This window comes from Coregonus lavaretus (genome assembly GCF_964263955.1).
Source record: "Coregonus lavaretus genome assembly, chromosome: 13".
Taxonomy (NCBI): Eukaryota; Metazoa; Chordata; class Actinopteri; order Salmoniformes; family Salmonidae; genus Coregonus; species Coregonus lavaretus.
This window is the reverse complement of record NC_140000.1, coordinates 18,410,313-18,434,052: the sequence shown is the minus strand read 5'-3', so window position 1 is coordinate 18,434,052 and position 23,740 is coordinate 18,410,313. Positions and strand designations below refer to the sequence as shown.

The 23,740-nt window shown below is 44.5% G+C and overlaps 1 protein-coding gene across 2 annotated transcripts in view; it reads right to left on the bottom strand.

The window, feature by feature from the left end:
- The window catches only part of LOC311140238 (poliovirus receptor homolog), a 73,720-nt gene extending 54,890 nt beyond the window's left edge, over window positions 1–18,830 (bottom strand). Inside the window, exon 1 of one of the 2 annotated variants that reach the window (XM_084175189.1) lies at window positions 18,398–18,830. In XM_084175189.1, coding sequence (XP_084031315.1) covers window positions 18,398–18,482 — 85 coding nt within the window. In that variant the 5' untranslated portion in view covers window positions 18,483–18,830. The remainder of the gene's footprint in view (window positions 1–18,397) is intronic. The other variant, XM_084175188.1, reaches the window with a different exon arrangement.
- Between the last annotated feature and the right edge of the window lie 4,910 nt (window positions 18,831–23,740).

The window sequence follows — 23,740 nt, the reverse complement described above, 5'->3', positions numbered from 1 at the left end:
GAGAGCAATAAAAATAACCTTAAATTAGTTTCTCAAGTACTGAAAGGAACCCATACACAAACTCGTCACACTTACAGCTGACTACACTTGACGTGATGACATGTCTATCAATATCTAGTTCAGGCCAATACAAGCCCCTTAATACTACAGTACAGTATAGTCAACAGTAGTCATTGGCTTTATGTGACTAGCTATAATGTGGCAGGCAGTCAATCCTCCAACACCCAGCTCCATTCAGTCAGTCTGTTCAGCCCAGTTATGCTTTCAACCTAGCCGACAGAATTAGAGGGGAATGAGAGACAAATAGATGGAGACACAGAGAGATGCTCCAGAGTTGAGCAACAGCTGCTGAGCATCACATCTGTTCAGAGCAGAGTCATCAGCAAACAGACCGACTGGAACAGACCCCACAGAGCACTGCCATAGGGGGAGAGGGAGAAAGAGATGGAGAGAGGAGGGAAATCGCATAGATGGAGATAAAGCCATGGCAACAACCGGCTACTCTGTGAAATGGTAGAGGAATCTAGAAGCACACGTTCTCTTCCTGCCTCCCTCATCCCTTCACATCCCCCCTCTCCCTTCCTTCCTCCTTCCCTCGCTTTCTCATGTGAGACTGACAGAACAAGAGAGGCCTGTGAGTGTGAAGATGAAAGGCTGGGGGGGTGGGGCAGAGGGGTGTGTGTGTTTGTGTGTTCTCATGAATGAATGACCCCTCTTGTCGTTCCCCCTCACACAATGGCTAAAAACATATATACCACGGGGTAAGAGGTCACACTGTGTTAGTGATGGGGGAAAAATCTATACAGTTACATATCAGGATATTCTTTTTGACGATATCGTATTGACAATACCGCATATAATTTTTTTGAGGCATTTGGCTGTACCTGCACCAAGACTCCAGTATTTGTATAGCTTGTTCTCCATCTTCTTTTTAAATAGGAAGCCAAATTATTTCCATGACTGATCAAAACTCATTTTGTCATGGCTCTCTCTTGTTCCCCTGCAGCAGACATATGGTGAGCAATATGTTTGGAACGTCGAATCACAATAAAATCACAGTATCGAATCGCAATACATATAGAATCGTGAGAATCGCAATACATATCGTATCGGCACCTAAGTATAGTGATAATATCTTATCGTGAGGTCCCTGCGAATTTCCAGCCCTATTGTTTGTGTCCTTACTGTCCCCCATCTCAAGTTCTCATGGGTGGTATTAGCAAGTGAACCCCACTAAACCACACCTCCAACAAACTTGTCTAATCTTATCATCTTAGTGCAGGTAAAACTCATCGCCTCATCCCAGCTCCAACAATAATACTGAGTGTACTGAGCTATAGTGGCCATTCCACCCTGAGGAACACACAGTACTAGGAGAGGAACTAGCTGTCCAGTCATGACCGCGTCCCAAATAGCACCCTATCCCCTTTATAGTGCACTACTTTTGACCAGGGCACCACATGTCTATGGCCAGAGCCCTGTGGCAGTGTGAGTGCTCTACATCACATGTCATTTGGCAGCAAATGAAGGGAGAGAGCAGAGTAGTTTATGTTGATATCTCTCCAGGGTCCCTGAGCACAGCACAGAGCAGACTTTATGTGCATATCTCTCTAGTCTCTATAGTGGGGTAAACAACTGCACTCCTTTGAGCTCTACAGCTCTCCTCCTCCCCTCTTATCTCTCTCCTCCTCCTCCTCCTCTTTTCTCATCCGACGCCACAAATAACAATCTACCCCACACAGCAGGCCCTTCCAAAATATTTACTCAGTTCTGTTCTGAATACAAAGGCCATTCTCCCACTTCCTCTGATCTCCCACACACACAATTTATGACTATATCGTATTGACAATGTCACAATATTATTTGTGCACTAGTTGGATGTACCTGCACCAAAACTGCAGTATTTTTTCTTCATAGCTTGTTCTCCATCTTAAAAAATAAATAGGGATCCAATTTGTTTTCAGCACTTTTATTTCCATGACTGATCAAAACGTTGTCTCTCTGCAGCAGACATATGGTGAGCAATATGTTTGGAACATCGAATCACAATAAAAATCACACTATCGAATCGCAAAACATATAGAATCGTGAGAATCGCAATACATATTGTATCTGCACCTAAGTATCGTGATAATATCGTATCGTGAGGTCCCTGGAAATTCCCAGCACCACACACACGTTAGAATTCCTGTGTCTCTAGGCTCTCTCCTGCTGATCACCTCTGACTGTTCTACCGCTGTTACCGCTCTCTAATGAGGAGGACTGCAGGTCCAGTACAGTAGGCCCCCTTGGCTTGTCGTGTGTTGCTCACACTCTCTCCCACACAGACACTTCTCATTTCTCAGTGTTCACACCTCCTTTGTCCTCCATCTCTTCCTGTGCAGCTTGTGTCCTTCCTTTGTCTCGCTCATCATCCATCTTCACCTCTCTCTCCTCATCAGCCTCTCACTCTCGCTTTGCCCCTCTTCAGTCACTCTCCCATCTCTTTCCCCTCCTCTCTCACACTCCCTGTCACCCCCCCTCTCTTCCCCTCCTCCCCCTCTCTGGTTCCACAGGCTGCACCTGTGTCTCATTACCGCCACTGATGGTGTTGAAACGAGCTTCCCTTTCTCCTCTCTTCCCTCTCCTCTCCCCCTTTAGCTACTGCCAAGGCACATTTATCTCTGTGTGCTGAACAATAACCTACTTCTCACTTTCTCCCTCTCCTGTCCGTTCAGCCATGGTTCAGATGGTTTCCTAGGTGGTCTGGTCTGATGGTTGTGTTAGCTAGGTGGTCTGGTCTGATGGTTGGGTTAGCTAGGTGGTCTGGTGGTTGGGTTAGCTAGGTGGTCTGGTCTGATGGTTGTGTTAGCTAGGTGGTCTGGTCTGATGGTTGGGTTAGCTAGGTGGTCTGGTGGTTGGGTTAGCTAGGTGGTCTGGTCTGATGGTTGTGTTAGCTAGGTGGTCTGGTCTGATGGTTGTGTTAGCTAGGTGGTCTGGTCTGATGGTTGGGTTAGCTAGGTGGTCTGGTCTGATGGTTGGGTTAGCTAGGTGGTCTGGTCTGATGGTTGTGTTAGCTAGGTGGTCTGGTCTGATGGTTGTGTTAGCTAGGTGGTCTGATGGTTGGGTTAGCTAGGTGGTCTGGTCTGATGGTTGGGTTAGCTAGGTGGTCTGGTCTGATGGTTGGGTTAGCTAGGTGGTCTGGTCTGATGGTTGGGTTAGCTAGGTGGTCTGGTCTGGTGGTTGGGTTAGCTAGGTGGTCCTGGTCTGGTGGTCCATTCAGCTTCAATCTCCTCTATCCATCTATCTATAATATTCAATTATACAACAGGCCTTGTTGCGCCTCTCCTCTCCCACTGAGACTGATTCAGATGGGGTGGTACGGACAACAGAGAATGTACAGTACATACTGAAATCTAGAGAATGGTGGAAGATGTATCATTGTATGGGGGTTTTGGTTAACTCCAGCTACATCTGCATGGTAGGACAATGCCTTCCCCTTCCTCTAAACCATGACTCGCATCATTTACACTGAGTATACAAAACATTAGGAACACCTGCTCTTTACATAACAGACTGACCAGGTGAAAGCTATGATGTCACTTATTGATGTCACTTGTTAAATCCACTTCAATATCAGTGTAGATGAAGGGGAAGAGGCAGGTTAAAGAAGGATTTTTAAGCCTTGAGACATGGATTGTGTATGTCTGCCATTCAGAGGGAGAGATTTGATGACAAAAGCTTTAAGTGCCTTTGAACGGGGTATGGTAGTAGGTGCCAGGTGCACCGGTTTGTCATCAAAGCGAGAGGAACGTTGCTGGGTTTTTCCACTCTCAACAGTGTGTATCAAGAATGGCCCACCAACCAAATGACATCCAGCCAACTTGGCACAACTGAGGGAAGCACTGGAGTCAACATGGGCCAGCATCACTGTGGAACGCTTTTGACATCTTGTAGAGTCCATGCCCCAACAAATTGAGGCTGTTCTGAGGGCAAAAGGGGGTGCAACTCAATATTAGGAAGGTGTTCCTAGTGTTTTGTACACTAAGTGAACAGACATTTAGCACAGAGGGCAGTCATCTCACATTCACTAACAACACTAAATCTGACTATCACCAAAGATAGTCCTTATGAACAACTAACTGAGTATTAAATCACTGGGACATACAAACAAGCTGAGTAGTGTTAGTTCACCTTCCCACGCTGTGAATATTAATTTGTTCTCATTATGTCGCTAGGCTGCGGTTGTCACATTGGACACCGCATAATTATGTCATCAACAAGGGGACGAACCATGAACAGAAGAGGGGAAAGGAGCTGTGGATGGGAATACACCTTCTGCATTATTATGCTTCAGTCTCTAGAATGAGCTCCAACTCTAGATCTCTGCCTTATAAAAGGCCAGTTCATACTCTAGTTACATTTGGCACTAGTTTGAAATCAGCTTTAGTCCTAAGAGGAGAGGACTTGAGGAATAGTAAATCTAAATCTTAGAACACTGAAACGGAAGTAACTAATTGATGACATTGACAGAACACTAAAACGACTCAACGAACGCAGGAAGCCATTCGCCAAGTCATTAGCCATGTTTAGATTGACAGAACTGTTCAGCGTCTGTTCACATCCTGCCAGCCACCGAACCCCCTCCGTTCATCCATCCCTCCATATATACCTCTATTCATCCATCCCTCCATATATACACCTCTATTCAGCCTTCCCTCCATATATACACCTCTATTCATCCATCCCTCCATATATACACCTCTATTCATCCATCCCTCCATATATACACCTCTATTCATCCATCCCTCCATATATACACCTCTATTCATCCATCCCTCCATATATACACCTCTATTCATCCATCCCTCCATATATACACACCTCTATTCATCCATCCCTCCATATGCATGTAAATAAATATAGGCGGAGTGGGGAACAGACAGAGAGAGAAAGTAGGACACTCCAACCTGAGACAAGTAGGCCAGAAATGGAGAGAGAAATAACAGAACAAGAGAGAACAAGAGACAGGGGAAGACAGAGAGCGAGAGGAAAGAAGAGTTGAGCTGGGAACAGGAAGGAAGATGACAGTGGTTTTAGGGGGATAGATGGAGTCAGCTGGAAGGAATGAGGGGGGAGAGATAGCGAGGAAGAGAGGAAGGGAGGGAGGGAGAGCGGAAGGGAACGGACTGGTGCAGGGAAGAAAGCCAAAGGACTGAGGAAAAGGGAGGATGGCAGAGAGGAGGGTTATAGCTAGGGAGGACATCAATAATCTATGGCGGATAAAGCTATTCCGTGTTGAAGGGAGAAGAGAGAGAATGAGAAAACGAGAGAGAGAATGAGAGAGATGCAAAAGTTGGTAGGTGGGGCCTTGGGGACATCTATTTAAAACAAGAGAAATTAAAAGACGCTTGTGTTCGTTTAGAGAGCGGGGGCAACCCCCCCCCCCCGCTCCCTAGGCAATGTCTATTTAAATGTGGGTTTAAAATCAGCAAGTGTTACAGCTCTAATCATGGCTGGCTGGTGTCACAGCACATTCCCTCTCTCTTTCTCTCTCCCCATCTCTCTCTCGCTCTACCTTTCTCCCACGCCCAAAGCCCTCACCCGTCGCTCAGAATGAACACACACTCACAAACTGAACACACACACACACCAAGCCCCCCTGGAGGGGCTGTTGCACGACAGAGCTGAATTCATGAATCACTGATGGACGAATCAGCTGCGAGCGAGTGAACGCAGGGAGGAGGAGTGAGAAAGGAGAGGGAGGATTGTTTCGTTTAAAGACTTTAAAAGTTAAGCAGAAATCAGGAAATTGCCCTTAGCTGCCTACAAGGCCAGGACACGCAGGAGGGTTCCCAGTGACATGCCTGGCTCTGCGCGCACACACACACACACACACACACGTGTGTACTGAACAACAGCCCGTAAGTTGCTAAGAAAGCCAGTCAACTAGCATGAAGGAGATACACCAACACAGACACAGGAACTAAACACACAAACCAAAGTAGTGCTACCATCAACTAGCCACTGTCTACACCTGTTACTCCAACTGCCATTTCCTCAGGGGAGCTGGATAGTCAAAGGCAGCTCTGTCCATTCACACAGACAGACAGACCGGTGAGCTGGACAGGAAGGAGGGGAGGTGGGGGGGGTGAGCTGACCAGGTAGAGGAGGAGGAGGGGAGGTGGGGGGTGAGCTGACCAGGTAGAGGGGGGGGGGTGAGCTGACCAGGTAGAGGAGGAGGAGGGGAGGTAGGGGGTGAGCTGACCAGGTAGAGGGGGGGGGGGGTGAGCTGACCAGGTAGAGGAGGAGGAGGTTGGAGGCTCCCAGGTACAGGCTGCTCTGTGACGCTCTAGTGGCCCTGGGGGAAGGAGGGAGAAGGGGAAACTGGGAAAGTTAGGGGAGGGAGGAACTGGGGACTTCACTAGGAACACAATGGCAGGCCTGTTTCACTAACAGTGTATTATTGACCCACCAATCCCTGGCTGGCCCACAGTACAACAGTAACTTGATTTGAATGGAAATAACTCATCAAGTCAAGGCAAGGCACTGTTCTTCCTCAAACCTGCTGTAGAACCCAAGCATGGTACATTTAAGGGAGGTGACCTGGCTAGACTTCACCTCTGTGTATTGTGCTCTACAGCCCTTGTAACAGCTGTGTCCTGAGTGTGAATGAGCGTGATAGGAGTTCTCAGAGAGTCGAGTGTGGCCACAGCATCTCTGTGGGACAGGTTAGCCCTGATAAAACCATGCATCTGTTTCCCTTTCCCCTCTTTCCTCCTTCTCTTTCCCTTACACCACCTCCCTCCCTCTTTCTCGCTCCCTCTCGCCTTCCCTAGGCAATCTGTGATTCAGCCCACCATTGAGCCTGAGGTTCTGTGAAAAAAGAGTGTTCGTGTGTGTTGGAGGGATAGACGAGTGCCATTCTGCAGCCAGGGTGAGGGAGGGAGGCAGGGAGGAGGAGGGAAAGGGGTTGAGATGATTGTTGGGAAACGTTGTTGCACTGTCGCAGCAACTTAACCTTCAAAAACTGCCTTCTGGGACAGGGGCGGGGGAGGGAAGGAGAAAAAGGAACATTGTTAGGATGCAGAGAGAGACTGCAGTATAGAGACATGATGATGGGAAAGGCACCATTACAAAATAGTGAGGGAAAAGAAGCAGAAAAGAGAGTAGTTTGTATTGGCAGACTTAAAGAGAAACTTCAAGGTTGATGTAGGTGAAAGAGACAGAGGGAATTGGACAGAGACAGAGAGGGGAACCAAAGACATTCAAATTACAGCAGGAGAAACAAGGCAGTGATGACTCAGGAAAGAGAAGGAGAGAGAGAGCAAAGGAAGAAGGGATGAGGGGAAGGAGGGACGGAAGGAGAGGGGGACACAGACTAAGACAGGAGCTTACTGAACAGACGGATCAATGAGGACCAAATTACAGAGAGGAGGAAGTTAAGAAGCGACTCAGAAGAAATCTAGAGAGAGAGCGATGAGGAGACAGAGAGAGAAAGGAGCAGAGAGAGAGAGAGAGAGAGAGAGAGAGAGAGAGAGAGAGAGAGAGAGAGAGAGAGAGAGAGAGAGAGAGAGAGAGGAGCAGAGAGAGAGAGAGAGAGAGAGAGAGAGAGAGAGAGAGAGAGAGAGAGAGAGAGAGAGAGAGAGAGAGGGAGGAGCAGAGAGAGAGAGAGAGAGAGGAGCAGAGAGAGAGGAGCAGAGAGAGAGAGAGAGAGAGAGAGAGAGAGAGAGAGATGAGGAGACAGAGAGAGAGAGATGAGGAGACAGAGAGAGAAAGGAGCAGAGGGAGAGAGAGAGAGTGTGTGAAGGGAAGAGAGCGAGACATGGAGAAGGTGGAAGGAAGATAGGAAAGCAGAGAGAAAGAGAGAGCGCGATAGAGCTACAGGAGGTAGATTGGATTCATTAGTTAGAGGGATGGCAGAAGGATAGAGGGATAGGACTGAGTCTGAGACCCCACTGTGGCTGTGTAAGGAGGATGGATCAGAGGCCCTGCTATAGTGTGTGTGTTTGTGTCTGGGGGGGTGGGGGGGGGGGGGTCATTCAACACAATTCAATTTAGATGAAGTGCCAAGACTAGCCGTAGTAAACAAACACTTTGGCATGCCCTGTTGACAAAACTCAGTGAGAGGAAAAGGCCAACCTGTCACTCCAGTCTCCTCCTATTCTGCTTTCTACCAGTCCTGGTGGCTGCAATGAATCTCAAATGGTGTTAATTCAGATAGGCTAGTCGTTTGTAGAAATTCAAGGTCATCATGAGGTTTGCTTTGGGTGGCAGTTGCATAACTACACTATGAATTTTACAGAGGTTACATCTCAAATGGCACCTTAGTCCCTATATTCTGCACTTTTGACTAGGACCCATAGGGCTCTGGCAAAAATGAGTGCACTATATATGTAGCCATTTGGGATGCACACATAACAAGCCAAACAGAGCTGGTAAGATTGATAGCTATGGGCATGAGTGTGTTGTGACTAATCAGAAATGCAGTCTGCCGACGGCCATCTTCACTTTATGTTTCTGAGATTCAAACGAACGTGGGGATATAGAAGACGACTGAACATACTGTGTAATATCTCAGTTTATCTTCAACAGTTTAAACATGAACTGAATGTTCTGTTCCAGCTCCACTCTTATCTCTGATCAAATGGCCCACACTAAATAAACTCCCACTTTACTGCCTAAAAGTCTTCCCTGGCTGTATCCCAATAATACGGTATCTCCTCTCTCCTGCTCTAAATAACTACTTTCCACAAATCTAAAAGCATTGGATTGGTGGAAGCATGGGCTAGTGGGAGTGTCCACCATATTTCTTATACCAGTCATTTCCATTTCGAATCAGTGAAGGGAAGTGAACAAGTGCACACTTTGGGAAGAAGGAGAGATAACTGGGACATTAAATTCTTCACCATCTTCAGCCCATAGTAGCATGTGATGATGTGGTTGGGTCTTGGGAGTGTCACCCTAAACAAGTTCAGAGGCAACAAGGTCCTGTCACAATGAATTCAATGTCCTCCTCCAGCCCTTTCCTCCTCTCAGTCTGTCTGTCTGCCCAGACAGAGGCTGATAAGTGTGAATTTGACATGACCTTCTCAAAGTGAGCTGTACTGAGATGCAGAGAAAAGGCAACAGGGGGTGTAGAAGTGGAAGAGACAGGTTGTGACGTCACAGATAACATACAACACACTAAGAAAAGAGAGATAGGTGTGAAAAAAAAGAGCGAGGGAATGGGAGAGCAAAATAGGTGGTAACTGTCAAACTGAGAGACACAGACACAGACAGAGACAGAGACAGAGGTTTGACAGAGCTGTCAGTGCCAGACCTAAATCTTTTCAATAACACATAAGGACACTGCATCATTTCCTGATCGATACAGGATCAATAACATAAACCACTGCCCTTCCACCTCACACTCTCCATCTGGACACATTAAGGTGACTGCTAATGAGAACGGAGACGTGTGTGTGTCCCCATGTGTGTAGCTAGGACAATGTCAAGGGCCTCCGTGCTTAGTGCCATACAGATCTGCTGAGTGCACCACAGAGGATTTTACAGATGGAGAGGGAGAGAGATGAGAGAGAGAGAAAAGTGTGAGGAGAAAGACCGAAGATGTTAAAAAGAGAGAAAGATTAGAGATAATTGGCCTAACTCCATCAGTGATAGCTAGATCTGTCACTGTTAAAGTAAGTGTCATAGAGAGAGGGATGATGCTAAATTACAAATGAGCAGATCCTCCCTCCCTCCCTCTGTCCTCCAAATCCCCTTTTCCCTGTGCCAAGTTGCCACTGTGAGGAATTTAAAAGTATGATGTCATCCCTATCTCGACTCCCCCCTTCATTCCAACTGTAAAGAGAAGTGAGTGAGTGTGTGGGTCTCTGTGTTGCTGTGACTAAGACATTTTTGATAGAGGGATGGGTGATAAGGAGTACTTTATCAGCATTTCAGCTGATTGATACCATATCCAACCTTTATAACATCTACATACAAGTTTTTGTTTGAGTGTGTGTATGTGTGTGTGTGTCCTGCTCTAGTTGGAATCCAACCTGACCCCCAGTGACCTCAGCAGAGCAATGTTTTGTAAACCCTTCAACTCCCATTCATCTTAATGGCATTTGGCATTCCTTAAGAGGAGGGGGGGGGGGGGGGGGGGATTTCTACTTCTTCTCCCTTTGATTGGATGGGATGGCCTCCAATCTGGCATCCCTGCCAGGCAAACAAACACTCCCAGTGGGGATCTCTGTATGACCTCACCGTGGGCCACCACGTTTGCTCCCAGCACGCATTGGGAGCAGAGAGGGGGGACGACGACTGTGGGTGCACTTAAAATGTGTGTAGTTTCTTGGGGGGACCGAGTCATTCCGGGAAAGCTGCCCATGATCCATCTATCGTTACTTATTTAACAACCTCTGAAAGATGATCCGTTGAAAGGACGTGTCAGTTTAATGAATATGTATAGATAAAGGAGGATGTTCTCAGATGACTGTGGTAGACAGGGGGAGGAGGACACCACCACATCCTGAAGAAACCACCAGGCAAACTGCCTTTCTCTCACTCACACACGTCTGACAACAGGTTGTTGGGTTCCATCTGACTCACAGCTTTAGGGTTGTCCCCGACAAAAAAGAAATCTTGGTCGACCGAGAGTAGTCCGTTTTTTTCATATATAGACACACCGTTTGAATCAAATCAACTACAGTGCATTTGGAAAGTATTCAGACCCCTTGACTTTTTCCACTTTGTCACGTTACAGTCTTATTCTAAAATGTTTTTATTTTTATCCTCAATCTACACACAACACCCTATTATGAAGTGAAAACAGGTTTAGAATTAATGCAAATGTATTAAAAATAAAAAACAGACATACTTTATTTACATAAGTATTCAGCCCCTTTGCTATGAGACTCATTCTTAAAATGGAAGAAGTTTGGAACCACCAAGACTCTTCCTAGAGCTGGCCGCCCGGCTAAACTGAGCAATCGGGGGAGAAGGGCCTTGGTCAGGGAGGTGAGATTCCTCTGTGGAGATGGGAGAACCTTCCAGAAGGACAACCATCTCTGCAGCACTCCACCAATCAGGCCTTTCTGGTAGTGGCCAGATGGAAGCCACTCCTCAGTAAAAGGCACATGACAGCCCGCTTGGAGTTTGCCGAAAGGCACCTAAAGGACTCGCAGACCATGATTAACAAAATTGTCTGGTCTGATGAAACCAAGATTGAACTCTTTGGCCAGAATGCTAAGCGTCATGTCTGGAGGAAACCTGGCACCATCCCTACAGTGAAGCATAATGGTGGCATCATCATGCTGTGGGGATGTTTTTCAGCGGCAGGGACTGGGAGACTAGTCAGGATTGAGGGAAAGATGAATAGAGCAAAGTACAAAGAGATCCTTGATGAAAACCTGCTCCAGAGCGCTCAGGACTGGGGCGAAGGTTCACCTTCCAACAGGACAACGACCCTAAGCACACAGCCAAGACAACACAGGAGTGGCTTCGGGACAAGTCTCTGAATGTCCTTGAGTGGCCCAGCTAGAGCCCGAAATTGAACCTGATCTAACATCTCTGGAGAGACCTGAAAATAGCTGTGCAGCGACGCTCCCCATCCAACCTGACAGAGCTTGAGGGGATCTGCAGAGAACAATGGGGGAAGCTCCCCAAATACAGGTGGGCCAAGCTTGTAGAATCATACCCAAGAAGACCCGAGGCTGTAATCACTGCCAAAAGGTGATTCAACAAAGTACTGAGTAAAGGGTCTGAATACTTACGTAAATGTGATATTTCAGTTTATTTTTTATAAATTTGCAAAAATGTATAAAAACCTGTTTATTCTTTGTAATTATGGGGTGTGTAGATTGATGAAAACTATTTAATCCATTTTAGAATATGACTGTAACGTAACAAACTGTGGAAAAGGTCATGGGGTCTGAATACTTTCCGAATGCACTGTATATGTAGGCTACGGAGTTGATGCTTTAAGCACTGTGATAAAAAATTAAGACACAAATTACTAAAGAGGGAGCCAGAGATCAAGATAGCCTAACCAGAAGAAAAAAAACTTGATCCCGACCATCCTCCCGCTGCTGCTGGTCTTCGCAGATTCTGCCATTAGGCTCCTAAAGTTGCCGGTAATAGGCTAAACCAGCGGTCGGCAACCTTTTCCATTTGGAGTGCCAAGTTATCGTACCATTTCTACTGATCTGCGTGTCAGTTATGATTTTCATTTGATGGAACATTGATTTCATGGAACAGTTTCATTTCATTTATAATAAAGTCTTCATATCTCAAAATCAATGTCATGTGGTTAATCAAAATTCTATCTAAATGAAAATGATACAAATCTAAAAGTAACTTCTATTTCCATTGCAATATGTAGAAATGGCCTAAATAAACCAACTAATAAAAACATTGCAGCCTGCAGGTAGAAAATATGCAGAAAAATAAATACCCTACAAATCACATCGGCTATGCATGGCCTGTCTGCAAGGAACTTGAAACATTGTATCAACTATTAACTTGGTCCAGCCCTTGCTCTGGACAGACACAGCTGTAGACTATTTGCGCAAGGGGTAAGAAGTAATCAGGTAGGCCTATTTTATGACGTTTCCACCGGAGCAGAGCATGAAATAATGTTCCCCTTTCATGCCGAGTGGTTATCGAAAGGGAGAGAGCTGGAAAGATTTTTCAAATAGGCTACGTTGAGAAACTATTGTCATTCTCAATGGATGTAAAAACAGACTGTTTACTTGTCGTTTGAGGCGAAGAAAAAATTACTTTGAGAAGCTACACAGTGATGGTGAGTTAAGACAATCAGAAATAGTAGCCTATCAGATCCCCAAATGGGCACATTTATAAGCCTACATTTGCGCGCAGGCCAGGTAGCCTCGGCCTATTCTATGCACAATCAGGTGCATGTCCTTACTCAAGATTGACAGGACCACTCCAAACAAAAGACAATGAATAAATTGACAAGTCGTAAATGGAATGAAATAAACCAAACCTTTTTCTCACAAGTATAGCCTAGGTTGTGCACTCTACAAACAATGTGTCCACTCCTAAAATGACAAATGGTAAGACTGTGATAATAATAATTCATTAAATGCATTAACAGAAATTACCATAACCAAACAAACATTGTAGATGAGAAATTATGAGAATTAAGGGTAAATGTACTACTGGTGATAATGGTGTGCCATCCCCGCGGCCTCCACAATGGATTAGTCCACTGAGACAGGTGTGAATCAGATAGGTGTCTCGTGCGCCATACATTTTTGTAATATATTTGCTACTGCTCGTCTAAAAAAAACTTGGTCGACCAACAGCCTATTTAACAAACAATTGACCAGTCGACTAAATGGGTCAGCCCTACACAGCATAGCCTCGGGTTACACTCCCTCATTTATCGCTAGCTAGTGGTGTGTCGACTATTATCGCTCCTGCCTCCCAGTCCAATAGCAACACTTAACAATTCAGACACACAAGAACTGCTGCTGATCGACCGACCTCTCCCTCGCTCTCTATACATCTCCCTCTATCCTTCACTCACTCTCTCTTTCTACAACTATCCATCTTGTCTAATTATGTTTGTTAAATCAACAATAACCTAGTCTGGCCTTTGATTTAAAGGAAATATGTATACAAAGAGAAAATAACATTGCCTCCCCACAGAACACTGATTATATACACATCAATAAGCTCTATGGCTTGACTTACTGTAGGTATTTTCATTCTATGTGGAACGTAGTTAATTGACGAACTGTTATAAACTGCCATAAAATGAGGATTGAATTATAATTCCATGGAGGCAGCACGGGTGTTGGGCACCATTCACGCACACACACTTAGTATTACTTTCACGTCTCCATTAGGCTGTAAATTAAAAACACTAATTTATGTCTGAATCAACTGAGGTTTACTGGTGATGAGGGCAACTATTGATCTACGCTCTAAACAGGCCCTGCAGTGTGTGTGTGTGTGTGTGTGTGTGTGTGTGTGTGTGTGTGTGTGCGCCCGCGCCCGCACGTGTGACAGGGCCAGTGATGAGTCCATACTAAAAGCAGCCAAAGCAAGGCTAACGAACACACACACACACCTGACCTTTTCCCAATCCCCATGGCATTTGCAGCGCTAGAGAAGAGGGTCAAGGACACCTCATTAACATAATAATAACACCTCGAGCCTACAGACATTCATTGAAAAGTTCACACATTCAAAAAAGGTTGCTTTTCCAATTTGAAATAAGAATAGTCTATTTCTGCAGTGTTGTTTTTGCTGTTTTTGTCTGGGAAGAAACATTGATTTTGATAAGAATGTTTCAATTATATTCTCCCATCTCCCAAAAAAAAACACATTCCACATTATTTTATCCGTGGAATATCACATCTTTCTCTCTCACTCCCTTCTCGCTCCCCCTCTCAGACACCCATAAACAGCGTGGCCTTGAGGACAGAGGGAGGGGGAGAGGAGGGAATGCGTTTGAATAAACCAATAACTAACGTCGCTCAAACAAAAGCGCTGGACAGGAACATGAAAGATGGTGGAAAATAAAAGACTAGAGAACAAGGCCCCCTGTATGTACTGGGGTTGGCAGGCGGGGGAGGGAGGGAGGGAGCTCAAGTGGTGGTGGTGGGGAGGACAGGGGGAGGGGGGGTCTGAATCAGTTGTTTATTCCGTCCTATAAACCAACTGACCTACCAACCATCCATGGACTGACTCCGAACACAATCCTCAGCCTACACTGTCTCTGCATCATTCTAAAGAAGCCACCTGTTCCCAAAAGGCTAAAGAGACCCATCAAGAGGATCTCAAGTGTCTTCATTGCTGGTCATTGCACAAAGTCAATTTGGCCTAATGTGATATTTCTCCATTTCTCTCTTCTTCCAACAGCGTGTGACTGTAGCCTGCTCCCTCCCCTGCCATCCCACCAGTTGCTCTCACACGCACACCAACGCGGTTTACTCAGCCGTAAAGACGACGTAACCAATCACAGCTGACCCCATAGCCCTGTTTCAATTTAAAAACATCACCATGGCAACAGGGTTCAAGCCCTCCTGACCCACATAGGGCCTGGCCTGCACCTCGTTAGGGGGTATTACAGTGTCGTTTTAGGGCTCAAAGTGGACGCCATACATTCTCTCAAGATAACTTAATTTTCTACTACACGTCTTTTATTGATTGTTTTCATACTATAGAAGCGTACCTTAATAACAAAATAAACTCACTGTTATTACACTGTAAGCTGGGTTATGAGACTATATTAAAGTGAAATTGATGAGAACTGAACTAAGCCTGCCTTCCTCTACTAAGCTATTGAAACTCTGTCCGCTCATATCCTTATAAAACAAGATTTTCTTGGCTTAGCAGAGAATAGAAAATAATTTTTAATCAACCATTCTCCCACAAAGAAAACACACAAACAAGGCCAGAACATTGTCGCGTAAGAGGCTCTTTTTGGAAAATCAGTAAAGTGAAGAAGGAGATGTTTACACTTGAACTGGTTAAACCAGTGTTTTCCCTGATAAATATGCAGAAACCTTTTATTTTGTTTGCCACCGTTTTCCTTTCCCCTAAGTGCACTAGATGTTCTGTAAAATGGATTTGGCCTGAAAAGGTCCACACCATAAATAAATCAGAAAAGGAAATGCATTTCTGGGCCCGTTTATATTATTATTGTGTTATGAACAACAACGCTTCAATCAATTACAGCAGGCAGCATAGTAGGCCTCTGCTAGGCTACTACCATCTCTTTCTGTGGCACTAAAGTTCGCATAGACAGTGTTGACTATGGGAAAGGAAAAAATAAAGAGGTCTGGGTAAATTGCCACCACAAATAAATGAATATAGAGATTAACATTTGTTTGGGCCAACTTGCCTGATCACTCTGCAAGTGTAGGGAATGAATCTGCACACCTGAGCTCGAAGCCTACCACACCAGAATAAATTAACCTACTGAATACAGCAAATACATTACCAATATATTTTGATCTTTATGTCAAGACAAAGGAGATGATTGTGGACTACAGGGGGAAAAAATAGGACTGAGCACACCCCCATTCTCATCGACGGGGCTGTGGTGGAACAGGTTGAGAGCTTCAAGTTCCTTGGTGTCCACATCACCAACAAACTACCATGGTCCAAACATACCAAGACAGTCATGAAGAGGGCACGACAAAGCCTATTCCCCCTCAGGAGACTGAAAAGATTTGGCATGGGTCCTCAGATCCTCAAAAGATTCTACAGCTGCACCATCGAGAGCATCCTGACTGGTTGCATCACCGCCTGGTATGGCAACTGCTCGGCCTACGACCGCAAGGCACTACAGAGGGTAGTGCGTACGGCCCAGTACATCACTGAGGCCAAGCTTCCTGCCATCCAGGACCTCTATACCAGGCGGTGTCAGAGGAAGGCCCTAAAAATTGACAAAGACCTCAGCCACCCTAGTCATAGACTGTTCTCTCTGCTACCGCACGGCAAGCGGTACCGGAGCGCCAAGTCTAGGTCCAAAAGGATTCTTAACAGCTTCCACCCCCAAGCCATAAGACTCCTGAACAACTAATCATGGCTACCCGGACTATTTGCATTGTTCCCCCCACCCCCTCTTTTACGCTGCTGCTACTCTGTTTATTATCTATGCATAGTCACTTTAACTCTACCCACATGTACACATTACCTCAATTACCTTGACTAACTGGTGCCCCCGCACATTGACTCTGTACCGGTACCCCCTGTATATAGCCTCCCTACTGTTTTTTTATTGCTGCCCTTTAATTTTAGTAGAAAATTGTCCTGATCTATTTTTTACTTAACACTGCACTGTTGGTTAAGGGCTTGTAAGTAAGCATTTTACTGTAAGGTCTACACCTGTTGTATTCGGCGAATGTGGCAAATAACATTTGATTTGAAGTGTGACTCCAAAAGTGGGCACAGTTGAGAAGTTAAATATAGCTGCAGCACCCTCAGCACCCCTACTTCCTACTATGCAACCAGGTACTTTTTTACAGGTGCTGGAGTTATAGGTGAAATTATGAAAAATTAAAAACGCTGCACACTGCTGTTCATGCTCCCATGTGATTGATTTTTATTTTTTTATCACCTGGTAACATGAACAGCATTGACATTACATGGGGAATATATATTTTAATACTATAAAACTGAATGTCTAGAATGAGCATTATGATGCATTTACATGACACTACAACATTCTATGGCAGCCATGTTAGCTCAAAATCCACTATTGATACAGTCCCAAAATGTTTTGCATGTCAGAAGTAAAGTTTAAGATATTGGACATTCAAGAAGCAGTGTCACCGGCCACATCATCATGCTGATGCAAAATACATAATATGATGCAAAACGCATCATCATGGTGATGTGGCCGGTGACACTTTGCTTCTTGAAAGTCCAATATCTTAAACTTGACTGCTGACATGCAAAACATTTAGAAAAAATACCAAAAGATAGTTTGAGTGGATTTTTCCTTTAACATTATATGGGGAATATTTAAACGATACTATGCAACTGTATGTTTACAATTAGAACAATATTCAAAATTCTCAAAGGTAGTTTAACTCTAATTATAAACTGGGTGGTTCGTCCTGAATGCTGATTGGCTACAGGTATTTTTACTGCAGCCCGCCTTAGCCGTGGTATATTGGCCATATACCACATCCCTCGGGCCTTATTGCTTAAATATATGGCTCTGGGCACAGGTGTTTATTTAAAATTCACAGGCCACAATGAGGCTATCAAGTGCGATACTGTAGCGCCACCCAACAATAGGCTACAAGGATGGTATCAAGTGTGATACTGCAGCCTCAATCACTTTTTGTTGTTGGTGGCAACTAGGCTACACCCTGTTGCGGCTCAGTTTACATTAAAAGCTATTTCGAACCCAATTTCTGTGTTGTGAACTGGAACTGATCGAGGATGACGTGTCGGATAGAGGAAAGAAAAGGAGCAGAGGGACATAAGGAATTGAAGGAGAAGCGTGGTCCTGAGGAAAGGACACGTAACAGCGCTAGGGTTGAATTTGGAAAACAACAAGTGACAATGCACCTGCTGGCACCAGAGAAAAATATACTTCGATTGCCAATTGAGCCACACCTTAGTAGCAAAAACATGGCGTAGCCTACGTTACACCGAAACTCGGGTCACCGAGTGAGAGTGTCACTCAGAAAATAGTATAGTGAAATTAGTTTAGGGACACAAGTAGCCTTTTTGTTTATGAAAAATGTACTTCACGGCCGCAAGAAAAGGAAGATGTTGGCGTTAAAAAAACTAATTTCAAGACCACTTGAACGTTGATTGGATCGAAACTGAATCCTCCCCCGCAGGTGACAACCAAACAAACCGTGGTTAAGAGTAGAGGATAACAATTAGCGTAGGCTACTGGTGAATTTCAATGGTGGTTTTTGAAATATGTAATTACCTTGAAAAGTCAGTAAAGTGACCACGCTGAACAGTCCGATCATTTTTGTGAAGTCATGCCAGTTCCGAGCGTCCTCTCTTGCCATGCTGTCTGTGCTGCTTTATTTCTTTAGCACAGTGTCACCAATATTTTGATTTAAATTAATCTTATGTCGTTGATAAAACAATAAAAACCTCTGATATCCGTGTCCTTTACCAGTTTGAACTTAATCGAGAACTAATCAGAAGTCAATAATTCAAACGTCCTTCACTGACTGCGCTTCTGTCGGAGCCTGTTAAAATGAATACAAATCCTATCCAATTGGTCCAAGCGATGCGGACAAGACAATCACACAGATATATATTTCTCCCGTAGCTGAAAAGGTGTTTTGTGGATTAGACTTGCCTGCGCTCTACCAACTACTTCCACACTGCGGAGAGATCCCTACTGGGTGACTGATTGTGATGTCATAGACTATCCCTAGTCAACGTCACAGTTCCTTCAAATGAAATTATATGTGTGACTGGAAGTTTGGAAACTCCCTAAAAGGATGAGATAATCTTTAGGAATTCAAATTTTTTTTTTAAAGATTGTGTTATCCAAAACGGTAACTTTGTTGATTTCTAGAACTGACTGGACAACAAACAGTTAATAGGGCGCACACCTACCTGTGTTGAGCCTCGACGCGAGCACATTACTCGAGTTGTCTTGCCTGTATTTTACAAAAAATAAATTAGCCTATTAATCAATGTACCCTCTTCAGTTTTCTACTGTCTTTTTATTGGAAATTACATGTTTAGATGGAGGATGCTACAAACTTCAAGTTTTGTTTTAGAAATTGTAAAAAATCCTCCCGTAATGTGTAGGCTAATTTATGGGAAAGTATACCCTCTCCAATGTTTTACACTGATTAGGTAAATTGTAATACATGTACCATTCAATTATCTAATTCTAGGCACGGTAGCCCAGCGGTGGTGGATATGAGGCAAATTGATGATTATTGCGCCCTCTGCTGTTTGGCTCTGACGTCCCACAATCATGACATAGCCTACTAAAGGGTCACAATCAAATAACGAAAGATGTCGCAATCAAATAAACACTGGCACAAACGTTAAAATCCAATAACCACTAACATTGATGTCACAATCAAAGTCATTGACACAGATGTCACAATCAAATAACTACTGAGAGCATCCTGTCGGGCTGTATCACCGCCTTGTACGGCAACTGCACCGCACGCAACTGCAAGGCTCTCCAGAGGGTGGTGCGGTCTGCCCAACGCATTACTGGGGGCAAACTACCCACCCTCCAGGACACCTACAGCACCCGATGTCACAGGAAGGCCAAAAAGATCATCAAGGACATCAACCACCTGAGCCACTGCCTATTCACCCTGCTATCATCCAAAAGGCGAGGTTAGTACAGGTGCATCAAAGCTGGGACAGAGAGACTGAAAAACAGCTTCTATCTCAAGGCCATCAGACTGTTAAACAGCCATCACTAGCACATATAGACATAGACTAGAAATCACTGGCCACTTTAAGAAATGGAACACTAGCCACTTTAATAATGTTTACATATCTTGCATTACTCATCTCATATGTATATACTGTATTCTATACTATTCTACAGTATCTTAGTCACTTTAATAATGTTTTCATATCTTGCATTACTCATCTCATATGTATAGACTTTATTCTATACTATTCTACTGTATCTTAGTCCATGCCGCTCTGACATCGCTCGTCCATATATGTATATATTCTTAATTCATCCTTACTTAGATTTGTGTGTATTGGGTATACAGTGAGGGAAACAAGTATTTGATCCCCTGCTGATTTTGTACGTTTGCCCACTGACAAAGAAATGATCAGTCTATAATTTTAATGGTAGGTTTATTTGAACAGTGAGAGACAGATAACAACAAAAAAATCCAGAAAAACGCATGTCATAAATGATATAAATTGATTAGCATTTTAATGAGGGAAATAAGTATTTGACCCCCTCTCAATCAGAAAGATTTCTGGTTCCCAGGTGTCTTTTATACAGGTAACGAGCTGAGATTAGGAGCACACTCTTAAAGGGAGTGCTCCTAATATTACATTTACATTTACATTTATGTCATTTAGCAGACGCTCTTATCCAGAGCGACTTACAAATTGGTGCATTCACCTTATAGCCAGTGGGATAACCACTTTACAATATGTATTTTATATTTTATTTTTTTATTTTTTGGGGGGGTGGGGTAAGGGGGGTTAGAAGGATAACTTTATCCTATCCCAGGTATTCCTTAAAGAGGTGGGGTTTCAAGTGTCTCCGGAAGGTGGTGAGTGACTCCGCTGTCCTGGCGTCGTGAGGGAGCTTGTTCCACCATTGGGGTGCCAGAGCAGCGAACAGTTTTGACTGGGCTGAGCGGGAACTGTGCTTCCGCAGAGGTAGGGGGGCCAGCAGGCCAGAGGTGGATGAACGCAATGCCCTCGTTTGGGTGTAGGGACTGATCAGAGCCTGAAGGTACGGAGGTGCCGTTCCCCTCACAGCTCCGTAGGCAAGCACCATGGTCTTATAGCAGATGCGAGCTTCAACTGGAAGCCAGTGGAGTGTGCGAAGGAGCGGGGTGACGTGAGAGAACTTGGGAAGGTTGAACACCAGACGGGCTGCGGCATTTTGGATGAGTTGTAGGGGTTTAATGGCACAGGCAGGGAGCCCAGCCAACAGCGAGTTGCAGTAATCCAGACGGGAGATGACAAGTGCCTGGATTAGGACTTGCCGAGGTTCAGCTTGTTACCTGTATAAAAGACACCTGTCCACAGAATTAATCAATCAATCAGATTCCAAACTCTCCACCATGGCCAAGACCAAAGAGCTCTCCAAGGATGTCAGGGACAAGATTGTAGACCTACACAAGGCTGGAATGGGCTACAAGACCATCGCCAAGCAGCTTGGTGAGAAGGTGACAATAGTTGGTGCGATTATTCGCAAATGGAAGAAACGCCCAGAACTACACGGGAGGATCTTGTCAATGATCTCAAGGCAGCTGGGACCATAGTCACCAAGAAAACAATTGGTAACACACTACGCCGTGAAGGACTGAAATCCTGCAGCACCCGCAAAGTCCCCCTGCTCAAGAAAGCACATATACAGGCCCGTCTGAATTTGCCAATGAACATCTGAATGATTCAGAGGAGAACTGGGTGAAAGTGTTGTGGTCAGATGAGACCAAAATCAAGCTCTTTGGCATCAACTCAACTCGCCGTGTTTGGAGGAGGAGGAATGCTGCCTATGACCCCAAGAACACCATCCCCACCGTCAAACATGGAGGTGGAAACATTATGCTTTGGGGGTGTTTTTCTGCTAAGGGGACAGGACAACTTCACCGCATCAAAGGGACGATGGACGGGGCCATGTACCGTCAAATCTTGGGTGAGAACCTCCTTCCCTCAGCCAGGGAATTGAAAATGGGTTGTGGATGGGTATTCCAGCATGACAATGACCCAAAACACACGGCCAAGGCAACAAAGGAGTGGCTCAAGAAGAAGCACATTAAGGTCCTGGAGTGGCCTAGCCAGTCTCCAGACCTTAATCCCGTTGAAAATCTGTGGAGGGAGCTGAAGGTTCGAGTTGCCAAACGTCAGGCTCGAAACCTTAATGACTTGGAGAAGTTCTGCAAAGAGGAGTGGGACAAAATCCCTCCTGAGATGTGTGCAAACCTGGTGGCCAACTACAAGAAACGTCTGACCTCTGTGATTGCCAACAAGGGTTTTGCCACCAAGTACTAAGTCATGTTTTGCAGAGGGGTCAAATACTTATTTCCCTCATTCAAATGCAAATACATTTATAACATTTTTGACATGCGTTTTTCTGGATTTTTTTGTTGTTATTCTGTCTCTCACTGTTCAAATAAACCTACCATTAAAATTATAGACTGATCATGTCTTTGTTAGTGGGCAAACGTACAAAATCAGCAGGGGATCAAATACTTTTTTCCCTCACTGTATGTTGTGAAATTGTTAGATATTACTTGTTAGATATTACTACACTGTCGGAGCTTGAAGCACAAGCATTTCGCTACACCCGCAATAACATGTGACCAATAACATTTTATTTTATGTGATGAAGACCAGACATCACAATCAAATTACCACACTCAGGTGTGATTCTAAATACCTTGATTAGCTCAATCAGGTGTGTTAAAACAGGGCTGGAACTAAAGCTTGCACACCCAGATCAGCTCTCCAGGTCGGGGTTGGTCACCCCTGCACCCATCAATCAAAAAACAACATTTATTTTCCCTCGTTTTATCTGGGGGAGATCATTTTTCAATGACAGCTTTTTTTTCCAGAGAGGAAAGTGTTTCAAATCAGGGCATAAAAATGGGTGTAACTTCATTACATTTTTGTTATTGTCCACCAAAGCAACATAGCAAAGCCATATTATCCCCCAGCTTTAAGGCTAATCTGTAAGACCATGTGTTTTACAGGCGTGCAGAGAACATTGATTCAGTATAATTACCTCCTTCTCGTCCCATATTTCACTCTTTGCCCCTAACCTCTCATTTCTCATTCTCTCTCCTCTCCTCTCCTCTCCTCTGCTCTGCTCTCCCCTCTCCGTTTCTCCTCTCCTCTGCTCTGCCCTCCTCTCAGTCAGTCTACAATGGTCACCTCTGAATTCTCCCAATCTCTTTTCACTTTTGATACTCTGAGCCCTTCTCCTAGCCATGTAGGGGCCTAACTCATTTTCCCCCTCTCCCCTCATCCCTCACTCCTCTGGCCAATGTTATGTCTGGATTTGGTCACTCTTCCAGCTCCTTGTATTGTCACTCACATTCTTTGTCCCGGCCTTGTCCTTTACTCCTTTCTATTATTTTTTCCACTCCACTCATCTCACCCTGTCCTGAGGTTGTCTGTGGGTCTGTGTCTAGGATAAGGTTCATAGTTGTCTGATATTAGCTCATTGGCAGCACTCATTAAACTGAGCCAGAGCTTAGAGTGATTATTTATCCATGAGGGAGGAGATCAGGACTACCATGCTCTCTCTAGTCTCTCTCTCAATTCAATTCAATTCAAAGGGCTTTATTGGCATTGCCAAAGCAAGTGAAATAGACACACAAAAAAGGGAAATAAACAAGGGAAATAAACAAGGGAAATAAACAATAAAAAAATGAACAGTAAACATTACACTCACAAAAGTTTTAAAGAATATAGACATTTCAAATATTATTGTTGTAACAATGTGCAGATAGTTGAAGTATGAAAGGGAAAATAAATAAACAGATAAATACAGTGGGGGAAAAAAGTATTTAGTCAGCCACCAATTGTGCAAGTTCTCCCACTTAAAAAGATGAGAGAGGCCTGTAATTTTCATCAT